At 43.8% G+C, this 12,962-nt stretch overlaps 1 protein-coding gene across 1 annotated transcript in view; it reads left to right on the top strand.

Moving 5' to 3' along the window:
- The window catches only part of DYTN (dystrotelin), a 52,132-nt gene that overhangs the window by 17,289 nt on the left and 21,881 nt on the right, over window positions 1–12,962 (top strand). The window contains exons 8-11 of the mRNA XM_024200973.1: window positions 2,058–2,169; window positions 3,749–3,897; window positions 6,422–6,590; window positions 10,209–10,279. Coding sequence (XP_024056741.1) covers window positions 2,058–2,169; window positions 3,749–3,897; window positions 6,422–6,590; window positions 10,209–10,279 — 501 coding nt within the window. The remainder of the gene's footprint in view (window positions 1–2,057; window positions 2,170–3,748; window positions 3,898–6,421; window positions 6,591–10,208; window positions 10,280–12,962) is intronic.

Genomic DNA, 12,962 nt, shown 5'->3' with positions numbered 1-12,962 from the left:
GCATACATTGTAGCCATGGTGTCTTTTTGTTATTAAATCTTGTTTTGCCTTCTCCAGTTGGTTAGCTACAATATCCGTTACATCAGCGGTTCTCAAACTGTGGGTCAGGACTGCTTACACTTGCTGGGGCTCTGGGCCCAAGCCAAAGCCTGAAGGATTCAGCCCTGGGTGGCAGGGCTCAGGTTTCAGTCCCTCCTCCTGGGGTCATGTAGTAATTTTTGTTGTCAGCAGGGGGTTGCAGTTCCATGAAGTTTGAGAACCTCTGCTTTACATCCATGCAATTAAAAAAATACCTCAGAGTATTATAGGAATGCTACTAGGTAGCTAGGGCCCAAAATAAAAAGCAAATATCAAAAGCTTAATATTAATATAAATGTTTTCATGAAACTAGATCATGATCTGGTTTTGAATATCCTCCGGCAGTGTTTGCCTAGATCTATTTTACAAAGCTCCTCTATTCTCAAGAGCTGTACAAGTATTCAAAGTCCAGTGAGGGCTACACAGGGAGCAGTCAGTTCTCCATCCTCGTCTAGCTGTAATCAAGGCCTCTAGTTTTGAGTTCGGTATCTCACACCTGGTTTAATAATAGTGGAACAGGGCTCAGGGCACTGCCTGGTTAAACTGTGTGAATAACTGCTTTTTCAGTTCAGTGGCTGAACTAAATCATGGTGGGGAAAGTTGTTTTGAGTTGACTCCATTCAAAAACAATTTTCAACAAACCAAAACAAAAAAATTAAACTTTTACACTTTGGGTTAAATGAAACATTTCCTTTAGGGTTTTTTTTTGGGGGGGGGGGGAAAGGGTTCACCTTTTTTAAAATAAAATTGCTGTAAAATTTGAAACAAAGGCTTTTTGAATTGAAAAATCATAACATTTCAAAAATCTTGAAATAAATGTTTCAGATTCTGATTTTTTTAATGAAACAATTGGACCCTAATCTCAAAAAGTTCCAGTTGACTCAAGTCTGCATTTTTAATTGAGAAAAGTTTCAGCTGAAAAGCTTCACCCTGCTCTATTGCCTGGTCTCCAGCAAACCAGGAGTTAACTGCAGCTTATCTTTCCCCACCTCTTGGACAGGTGCTATGGGAAGGGTGAAGGGAGGATGTCTGAGAGAAGGCAGGACTAGGCGAGATGACAGTGATGAACCCAGGACAGGGAGTTTTACTATTACACTTTTGTGGCAATGTTAACTTGTATTATTGACTTTTAAGTTTTTTCAATGTCATAGGTCCCACTTTGCTCTGATGCCCCAGCATTCAGCATGCTGGGATGTTACAGCCCACAATGAACTGTATATAGAGATAAACTGAAGCATGTGAAATACGAGGATACAGCAACAGTACCAAAAATGGCATCATTGGCAACTATTGCTCCACTATACGAAATTCAGTGCATCAGTTATTAGCTATAAAAATAAAGCTGTTCTAAGTATTAGAACATTGTCAGCTGATCAATTACTCATTTCGATGATGAACTCCTTGGCGGTCCCCTAGCCGGGGGAAATCATTACTACATTGATAGTATCATCAGAAAAGCTGGGTTTTTTGATTAACCAATTTTTCACTGAAAAATGCCAAATTTGATGACCAGGGTTGGTTTCAACAAAGTGTCCAACTTCAAAATGTTTTTGGAAAAGAAAACTGACATTTTAAAACCAGAAAGTTTCAGTTTTGAGTCAAAACAACTTTTTTGTTTCAAAGTTTCAGTAAATTTAGTCTAAAAGGTCAAAAAAAAAACCCAAAATAAAAAAAGGTCACAAATAAAAAAAAAAAAACATTTCAAAAATTATCAAACTGAAATGTTTCACTTGACCCAAACCAAAATATTTTTTAAATTTTCAGTTTGTGAAAATTCAAGATTTTGGACTATTCATCCTTATTTAGGACAGAAAGATTTTCAATATCTCATATTTTCTTGGACCAGGAAAACTGTTGCCTGCCCACCTCTGTCTATATCATCAAACATTCATGGGTTCTGATTTCCAAGATCCCAATTCACTTGTATGAAGTTGCCAGTCCTTGGAGGTTAATCTTATCCTTTCTGTTTTCCCTGACAGGTATCGCTGTCTGAAGTGCCTGAATTTTGATCTTTGCCAAGTCTGCTTCTTCACTGAGCGTCAGAGCAAACCACACAAGAGGTCACACCCTGTGATGGAGTACTGTGTGAAGGTACCATCCCATTTTACTGACTCATCTGCTTGCTTGGCCTATTGGTGTGGATAGGTAGGCTCTTGGCTATGATGATTAGAGAGAGAGAGAGAGAGAGAGAGAGCGCACGCGCGCGCGTGTGTGTGTGTATGTGAGATCACCCCCATAAAATATATCTGCACCAGTTGCCGAGCAATGTTAGGTGAGCAAAAGAAGAAAGTGGGGTTTTAAGTTTAGAATTTTCACTCTGCTTTGAGATAAAGACACATTCTAGTCATATGGGACAGTGAGGAGTAAATCCTGCCCCCTCCTTTGTGTGTGGTATGTCAGGTCACCACCCCCAGACATCTGCCATCCCATTTTTGGATCTGTGGAAGGGGCCCTCCATGGCACCAGAGTTGTGTGTGTGCAGACTGGCTGGGGAGGTGGTAGGAAGGAAGGGAGCTTGGCATATGGCTGGAGGAGACATGCATCATTCCCCCTCCCTTCCACCCCACCTTGTGTCCATTCAGGAGCTAATTCAGTGTAAAGCTGTGTGAACTCCTCAGTAAAGCTTCTTCTAGTTGGTTTACCAAGCTTTGTGAGGAGGCCCCAGGGGCAGTGTGCTTGAAAAGAGAATTCCTTTTTTATCATGGCTTCACCTAGCAGTGTGGAGGCACAGATACCAAGGAGATCAACCCTCAGTTACAGGAGGTCCAGGGCCCCCTGGGGGCCATGAGCAGGTTTCAGGTGGTCCGCCAAGCAGGGCCACTGTTAGACTCACTGGGGCTTAGGGCAGAAAGCTGAAGCCCCACTGCATGGGGCTGAAGCCCAGGTCTCTGAGCCCTGCCACCTGGGGCTGAAGGCGCAACCTGATCAATTTAGCTTTGCAGGGGCCACTGTGGCATGAGGTCCCAAGCAATTGCCCTGCTTGCTATCCCCTAATACAGGCCCAGGCTTTTCTATGCAGAAAACAAGTTGTTGTGGCACAGGTGGGCCGTGGAGTTTTTAATACCATGTTGCGAGGGAGGGACTCAAAGAAAAAGGTGGAGAACCCCTGCTTTACATTGGCATGGGGCGTAGAGAAAGGCAATGTTTATAATGTCAATGCTGTTTTTCTTTACCACAGTGACACCTTGTGGTAGTTTATCATCAGTGTAAGAAATGAGTAGAAGGTACAGTGGTTACATTATTTTTTCCTTTTTCCTCTTTCACAATTCCCCATGTAGATGCACTAGGTGCATAATGAGCATCAAGTGCTGCCAGCTAGGAAATACAGCATTTTACACACACTTGGCACAGCGGGAAGTAACTGGGCCCTTTGTTGTCTTTCAAGCACATTCTTTAAAATAACTTCAGGAGGGACAGTAGGTCCATCCCTATCTACAAAACCAAATCATATTAAAGATGAGGGCTCTATTAAGTTCCCGACAAACTAGGGAAGAGCAACTAAAGTTAGCCAGCATCCACAAAAGTCTGGAGTAACATTTGCTTTCTTGTGGGTGGAGGGGAGAAGATAGCATCACTCAGCTTTATCTGGGATTGTGTTGACTGACTGCTTGCTGCTTCAGAGCAGTGCTTGTTTTAAATCCACTCCTTTCTCTGTTGCATGTCGTTCCAGCAGATGTCAGCAAAGGAGAATGCAAAGATCTTTTTTCGCACTGTCAGAAACAACCTGCTTCAAGAGCGCTGCAGAAGAAAGGAGGCTCGGAGAAGGCAGACACTGGAAATGATGGAGGGAGGGGACTTCCCAGAACATGAGCAAGCACCGTGAGTGTCAGTCCCAGTGTATTTATACCACTGGAGTAGTGAATTTGAAGAGACCAGATACTTCCAAGCTGCAGCACATTCATCACCTGCATCTAACAGTGCTAATATAGAAGCAATTTTGAACATTATCTACTTGACTGTGCCCATACAGTAAATGACTTTGATTTGACAGATGAAATGTGGTCAGTGATCAGTTCATAAAACACCAATTAAGATTACAAAATGGAAGGGTTGAAACTGTACAGTAAAATCAGTTTCTTTCCATGCTTTTTTAAAAATATCAGTCATCTGAATAAGTATTTGCGTGATATATTGATACTGTGCCCACAAAGTAGCCATTACAGTCTATGGGGTCAGTGAAAGAACCTTTCATGCCGTGACTTCATATTATGGCAGAACGTTTTGCAGATTCCTGCTCCTCTCACCCTAGAGAATGTGAAGGTGGTCGCAATGGCTCGCACACAGAAAACTATCAACAAAGCATTTTGTCAAATCTAACACACTTCCATAAAAGAAATTGTAAAACACTCTATCAGGCTTTGATCCTGTACAGTAACTGCAGAACTCAGCCTTGCTGACAAGTAGAGAGAAAGGTTGGTCTTGTGGTTATGGCCTTGGGTTGGGATTCAGAAGCTCTGGGTTTAGTTCCCAGTTCTGCTACTGATGTGACACCTTGGGCAAGTCACTTACTTTCTCTGAACCTCAGTTTCCCATCTGAAGGTGGGGACAACGATGCTTCCTTTGTCTATTTAGAATGTAAATGCTTTAGGACAGGCGCCATGTTTTTCTAGGTATTTGTACAGACCTAACACAATAGGGTCCTGATCTCAGGTGGATTCAGTAGGTATTACCATAATACAAATAAGCAAGCAGTTTTGGATGAGTCAGTTATTCTATAACACATACTCTCCTTTAGGGGGTGTCATGGGTGTTGTAGTCCATCAACTCTTTAGGATGCTTGGCAGCAGAGTAGGTGAACAATGAATTTGAAGGCATGTGACCTCTTACACCAACCTTCTACAGGGGTTTGAATATTATGGTGCTGGGGGCCATACTAGTAACTATCTAAATAAAACAACAAAGATGGAATTAGAATTATGAGCCCCATTCACAAACAAGCACACATTTATTTTGTTTTCTCTTCTTAACGTCAGCTCTTTGTGCCATGTTTTGTCACTCCTAATCTCGGGCCCAGCTTCACAATACTTACTACCAGACAGTGCCTCCCACAGTGGATAACCTCAGTGATGTCAATGGGACTGCTCTGTGCCCTTTAGACTCAGGTAACTGACTTAAATCGGTTACCTCCATTCCTGAATGATCAATGGCCCTTTATGTCATCCAGGTGTGAGAAAAGGCTCCTCTTAGGCGCCTCAGAGTTCACGGCAATACTCTATGTCTGGGAGTTGTTTTGGCATCTTGTTATGCTTGTCCTTCATTTGACCCATTTTTGCACTTTGCCTATGGAGGACATGAATGAGACTGAAGAGGTCTCTTAACCATGTGCTGGTCCTTGGCACAAGTTCTGAGTATTTGTCTTGCCTAATTGGTCTGTTCAGTTTGTAGACTTAAATATCTGCCAAACAGGGCTGAAGTAGAATTAAGTGATAGCATTCACCCTTTTGAACAGGGGTGAATTTCATCCTTCCCAACAGGAAAGAAATGGAAAATATATTTACTAAACATTACAGTGCAAAAACACTGGGTGGCGTTATTGCTATTAGAAACCAATTTTAAATACATTCAGACTAATCAAGAACCACAGCTACAGTATGAATAGTTTGATAGAATATAAACAGTGTCAACAAGCTATTTGATCACTGAGATGTTACTTAAGTGTTTGTGCCTTAGCATGGAATGTGATTGAATGCAAGTTGCCCATTAATTCTTTCAAGACTGATATTTCCTTACTTTCAGTTAGCAACAAAAGCTCCCTTCTTTACATGACTTTACCATAATCTTTCTCTGAGTCCACAAGGTCATTTGATAACTTGATGGGTTTTTGTTTGCATCACATTTGGGCAGGATGAGCCATCAGTGAGAGCAGAATTTGGAGTTGCTATTCCAGGTGTCATTAAAAGGCTCATTTGGTACTTCAGCCTAGCACAGATTGGACCGCAGGATTTCTGGCTTTCTAAAACTTTCCTTAGTTGAATTGCCTAGTTTAGTTGGCCCTCTACTGCCAGTGGCTAAGAAACAGGGGAAGTTGAAAAGAGAGAGCAGCTGTACTGTTGCTAAATGAAGGGGAACTAGAATTCTGTGCTAGGGACTTTATGGTCTCCATTCAATAAACAAAATGACATCCACTATACGTATCCATTTTTCCAGCCAAATATAGTGCTAGCTAACAGCGGTCATAACGAACCCATAATTCTTACTCAGGCATGACAGTTATTACTCTGTTGAAAACAGAAGTTTTTTTTAAATGATGATTCTAGATTCCAGGGAAAGGAACCTAAGAGTTCTCCTGTTGAGCTTCTCATTTCATCCTCTCTCTATTTTTGCTTTCTTTCCTGGTGTACAGGCCCTCTACAGAGCTCAGCACCTCCACCCAGCCTGCCCATCGTTACCTATCCTCCCCAGCATACAGACTGGCCCCAGCGTTATCCAAGCACTTAGCTGAAAAGGGGTCTGCAGTACAGCAGATTGACAATGACAACAGGGCACCAGCACAAGACAAGACATCAGCACAGGTGAGCAAAAACAAGATATAGCCACACTGAACAAATCAGGGTGAATACTGAAGCGGTGCAGGGAGACCCAGACCAATTCTCGATCAGCTTTCAGACTGCCTATTAAACACTGATCCTAAGATGTTCCCTTGGTTAACTTCAACCCTGTTAATGTCTCATGTTGGAGGGATGGAAGTGGGCAGGAGAAAGTAGAGGGAAACAAATCAAGAACCTGGAAACTTTGTAGAGTCATCCCTTAAAGAACTTGGCCACATTTCAGTATTGGTGACTGCAGAAGAGTTGACTCACCTTTGGCAGGTCCCCTAATGGCAGAGCTGGGGATAGCAGCTCTTTTTTGCTTAACGCTGTCAACAGTTTCTCCAGCCCTGCAATGATCTGTCTTGTCTTGCAACTCAGCCCTCCAGCCCCATTACATTTTAGTCCCCCCCCCCCTTTGAGTCAACAGAGAGTCTAACAAATAACAGTCCCCATGTCCTTACAAAAGGCCTTCACACTCCTTCTCTCAGGACTTCCAGTCATCCTTATTCCCCTCTCAGGGGGCTTCATGCCACCTTTCCAGTGGCTGGTAAGGAAACCCAGGTCCTCCCACCCCACTAGGTTCCAGAGCAGGTATCATGTAACAAGCAGCAGTAGTCTGCTCTGTGAGACTCCTTGCTGCTACATCTCTGGACCTCTTCCTACTAACTACAACCATTATGTTAGGGCTCCTGCAGTGATCTACTCTCCAGGCCCTATTCAGCTCCTCCAACCTCTCCCTGCTTCTTGCAGACTCTGACTCAGGGTCTCCCACAGGATCCACTTGTTCTCTGTAGCCTCTTCAGCTGTATCCCCTCAAACTTCAGTCCAAATGCACCTTAGGCCCTAGCTTCTCTTTGCCTTTAGTTCAGATAAACTTTCTAACTATCTCTCACTTGGATCTTCTACCTGCCTTCCTATTGCTCGATGCTCCTTAGTCCTTCCTTTATGAAGGCCCAGCTCCTCCCAGCTGGGTATGATCATCAGTTATGCCTGACACCCTTAATTGGGCTCAGACTCCATTGACTCCTGGTTAACAAGTCTGGGATGTATACACCCAATCATAGTGACTAGGCCCAGATTCATAAAGGGAGTTACATGCCTAAAGCCCAGATTTAGGTACCTAAGTCCCAGCTTTTAGTCACCACTGCAATTCACAAGACCCCCACTGACCCGGGTAGGCACCTACACTTATTTAGCACTAAAATTTTCAAGAGTAAAGTTTCCTTAGGTACCTAAGTTTCTGCCTCTGGGCATGTGTACTGCTGCACCACACTAGGGACCTGAACACTTATCTTCAAGAACCAGGGGCATATAGACATTACTCTGCTTAACTCACCTGCAGAGCCCTAGCCAGTCAGCATACTCAGAGCACACCTTCCCCATTGGGTCCCACAGGCAAGCTCACACAAAATGGCTGGGGTGAGGAGGAGAAGGAGGATCTGCTCCCTCATAACTTTTAGCCTCGTGGTGATGTGGTAACTTCAGGTGTCCCAAGCTCCATGAAGCTGGGCTCTAGCCTCCTGCACCTTTACAACAGGGATGTCCCAAGGCAGTGCTTCTTTCCAGCTTATGAAGGCCCTACATAACTTTTAGCTGAGTGGTTAGCACCATCACCTGGGATGTGGGAGTCCAGGGTCCAGTCCCCCTGCTCCAATTACTTTTTATTTATACACAGTAGAACAGCTGAGATTGAGGGAGCCCCATGTCAGAATATCCTATTGCCCAATGATTAGGGTGCTGACCTGGGAGGTAGCAGATTCCCAGTCAAGTCCCTTCTCTTCATCAGGTGGAGGGGGCAGTTGAACTAGGGGTCTCTGACATCCCAGCTGAGTACCCTGCTCTCCCCAGCAATTCTCAAAAACAACTTTGGGCCCCTAACTCCAGAAAAGGGTTCACAGCTGAGAATCACTAGCAGAGATAGGTGCTAGCCCATACCCCCCTGGTCAGCATCTCCCATTGGCTAGCTTAGGCAGCTCCCCAGTTAGTTGCTGGCTTTGTGAATCACAGTCTAGCCCCCAACTCACGATCTGTGGATCACAGTGTTGTTCCTGTGATTTGTTATGCGCCTAAAAGTAAGGCATTGTAACACTAAGCACCACAACTCCTATGTCCCTTTGTGAATCCAGACCTCCCTGCCTGACTGTGGCAGCGCACACAGTTATTTGCACTGCAGGGTTATTTGTTCTGTTGTTATTTTTTATTTGCATTACAGTAGCACATTAGAGGCCCCAGCTGAGATTGTGATCAAAATACCATCACCCCTCCCTTCTGAAAGCAATAGTTCAAGGAAAGACATCATAGACCTGATTCTCAGTTAGGCTCGGGCCATTCTCTGCCATTGTGACAGCATAAAGGCAGCAGAAATGGTCCCCCTGAAGATATGCCCGGAGTAGTGATTCTCTCCAGCCAATGTAGAATTGGCATAAAGGCTCTAAACCAACCCTGCTCCCTGCCCAGCACCCATGTTAGGGGCATGCAGGGAGTGAGTGGAGGGTGTAGGTGAATGCACTGCACAACAGTATTTCTTTATTTTCCAGGGGCCATGGGAAGCAGAGTGTAAGTTAGAGTAGTCTCAGGTTAGGCAGCCCCTGCATAGCCCTAAACTATGGGGAGCACAAAAGGTGTCTCAAGGCCAATTTTGCCTCCCCCCGCTTCAGAATGGAGTAACTGAGAATCAGTCCCCCTATATCAGCTCATCCATTTTGGCATCACATCTGTGCTCTGCCTCTAAAGACCTCTCTTCAGGAGCTGTACTTCCATGGAGAACATGAGACAGTGTCAGCCAGCATGTATCAGCTGTGAGCATCTGCAGCTGTTCAAGTCAAGAGCACTTCACCTCATTGCCAGGCATGCACTCATTTCAGAAGAGAGGTAGATAGGACTGCCACCTTTGGGTTATATATGGAGATATACCTCTCTCATAGAACTGGAAAGGGACCCTGAAAGGTCATTGAGTCCAGCCCCCTGCCTTCACTAGCAGGACCAAGTACTGATTTTGTCCCCATCCCTAAGTGGCCCCCTCAAAGATTGAACTCACAACCCTGGGTTTAGCAGGCCAATGCTCAAACCACTGAGCTATCCCCCCCCCCCCCAGTTCCTGCAGTGTGTTCATTTTCCATCTGATGAGGTAACCTGGGTCTTGTCATGCTGGCTGTTGACTTGTTTAGTTTCTCCATGGGCTGAGAATTCTTTCTGAGGAGCTTTATCCTCCTTTCGTGTTCTACACGGACATCATGCAGGTTTTTCAGTGTTGCTTTAAAAGCCACAGATTGAAAGTCCTAGAGTCCTGTTTTGTCAGAAGGTAGATATAGGATGTACCAGAACTGTACCAGACATGTTCTAAATTAAGATGCTTAGGAGTTCCTGAGGATCTGCTTCCAGGCACAGTGGAAAAGTATGACCCACAGAGAAGTATCCAGACTGTTAGAAATGTGCTAATACCTCAAGTTAATGGCAGACAATTAACTCAAGGCAAAAACTATAATGTAGACATATCCTAAATGTGATATTACTGCTTATAGCAAGGTTTACACAGCAAATGAGATTACAAGCAGCACACTGGTAAAATTTAAAACAGAATCTTCTCTCTTTCTTCCATAGGCAATAGCCTCTGTTGAGGCAGAATTATTAAAAGTTCGTGAATCCATCAAAGCCCTTCACAGGGAGAAGAGGTGGGTAGGTGTGTTAACACCAAAGCTGGAGCCTAATGGAGATAAGTGTTTTCATATTAAAACCAGACAACTTGAATAAACATTACTACTTCTTTCCTTCTAGTCCCAACCCTTCATTTCCAACGCTAAACTGGACCAAAGCAAGAGAAAGGTTTTTATCCTTGTGCACAGTGTGTGTGTGTCCATCAGATTTTTTCTAGCTGTCAAATGCTGGGATACAGGTCTCATGTGCATTATCCAATGAGACAGCCTGCAAGTGTTAAGAGATTTTAATTCTGCCGTGTGGGCCTCAATTTAATGATCCAAATTTTCTGCTGGTGTCAATTGACATGGTTCCATTTAAGTCAAAGAAACTGTGCCAGTTTACACCAGGGAAGAATTTGGCCTTACACCTGGGTCAGTAATATACACACAATATATACCATTAAGTGCAGTATATGTTAATTGTGGCCTCTTGTTCTCTCTTCACGTTCTCAGGAGCCATGCCAGAGAACCTCATTAATAGGTGTTGTCACTTATTAATTTCTCTTTAAATATTGTTACAATAATTTAGCTGTTTGTATTGGCTCCTTATGAACACGAGCAAGATAGTCCAGCTCCTATCGTCCCTGCAAAAGAACAAAACAAAAATACAAATAGCAATTTTCCAAGTCCTTCTTTAGATTCCTATCATATTATTTAATTTACTACTAATACAAGCAAAAATCTTCTGCCTTTTCCAGAACACAAGTTGGAAATAACCCCTAGAATGCAGATTTGAATCTGCACCCATGTTGTTCAGCAGAACAGTCTGAATATACCCATGGTAAGAAAAGCTTCACAGCATCAACCAACAGAAATTTCGTTAGAAAAATTAACAGTTTGATTGTAAATCGGATTTCTATGACAGGTCCTACTCCCGGTGTGGCATCAATATTGTGGGGGACTCATGGCCATATGAAAACCCAGTGCAAGTGATTATTAGCCAGTCTTCGGTTTACTAAAATACTGGTTAGAAAATGAACTCTGCTGTATAAAAATGAGACATTTTGGATGGGATTTTTAAAAGTGTTCATGGATAGCCTAACGGCTCCCACTGAAGTCAATGGGAGTTTTATCATTTACTTTACTGGGAATAGAATTAGGTCAACACAGCACCCTTTGGAGTCCCACCCTGTCTATAAATGTTAATATTCAATCTAGAAGTTGTGATGTCCTGTCCCTTTAAATGTTTGAGCACTCCCCCCACCCTCTGCAAAGCCTTACTTTGGTGTTAGTTTCAGGTTTGCAGCCACAATTTCCACAGCAGCTAACTCTGCTTCAATAAGCTCCTCTGTGTCTGGCTCTCCATCTCTGCTAGGTCCAGCTAGAGCAGAAATAAAGTGCAATTTTAAAAAAAATGAGGATAAGTAACCCCTGGAATATATTTATTTAGGGACGTGGTAGATTCTCCATCACTTGAAGTCTTTAAATCAAGATTGGATGTCATTGGAAAATATATGCTTTAGCTCAAGCAGAAGTTATGGGCTTGATGCTGAAATTATTGGTTGACGTTCTATGGCCTGTGGTACATTGTGGGAAAACTTTACTGCCTGCCCTGCACATTACAGGAAGTTTGAACAGCCCACCAATGAAGCTTGCCAAGCAGTCATTTTGGTCTGTGCAATCCCAGCTACCGGAGCCAGTAACATGGAGAAGGCGCCGTTGGATGAACTTCTCTTGCTTGTGCTTTCACTCTTGTATCAAGAAACTGGCAAGGCACGGGTGGACATTTCAGTGGCATTTTCTGTCCCACCAAAGGTACCTGACAGATTTCCTGATGGATTGGCAAGAGGAGTACCCTGGCATTGCAGACTCGCATTGGCAGAGGCTGCTCAGTAGAATTGGCAAAGCCACTGATGTCCCCTATGTAGACCATCGCTTCTGGTGCAGGACCACATTCAGACTGGTGGAACCACATCGTCATGCAGAACTGGGATGACCAGCAGTGGGTCTAGACCTCTCGCATGAAGAAATCCACATTTCTGGAGCTTTTTGAGTAGCTTGCACCCACCCTCCACCGTAAAGAGACAACTAAGGTAACCCTTGCCGGCCCAGAAGCGGGTTGCTATAACCGTCTGGAAGCTGGATACCCCAGACTGCTACAGGTCCATTGCCAACCAGTTTGGGGTTGTAAAGTCAACAGTTGGTAACATGGTGGCAGAGCTAATTGAGGCAGTCAGGCATGTGGTTTGCCCCAAGGTGGCAGGCATTAAAGATATTCTGGAGGTAACTGCTGACTTTGAGAGAATGGGGTTTCCTACCAGTGCTGGGGCCATGAATGAGACTCATGTGCCCATAGTTTGCCCTCCTCAAAGAGCACAAGTACGTAAACCACAAAGGATACTACTCTCCTGTTATGCAGACACTAATGGACCACAGAGGCAGATTTATGAACAAAATCATCATGGACTGTACTGGAAAAGAGCATGGTGCCAGTTTTTCCCCGCTCAGGAGTCTACATTCATGGACAGGCTGGGACATTATTCCCACAAATGACATTGACATAAACAGTGTTACTGTTATTCTGGGGGACTCCACATACCCCCTTTTGCCATGGCTTATGAAACCATACCATAAATTCAGAGGCCCTGGCAAAAGAAGGTTAAATTACACTCTCAGCAGGTGTAGAATGGTTGTTGAATGTACTTTTTGGCAGATTAAA

The sequence above is a fragment of the Terrapene carolina genome, unplaced genomic scaffold (assembly GCF_002925995.2).
Source record: "Terrapene carolina triunguis isolate 2854851 unplaced genomic scaffold, T_m_triunguis-2.0 Scaffold62, whole genome shotgun sequence".
Classification (NCBI taxonomy): Eukaryota; Metazoa; Chordata; order Testudines; family Emydidae; genus Terrapene; species Terrapene triunguis.
This window is presented reverse-complemented; position numbering and strand designations above follow the sequence as displayed.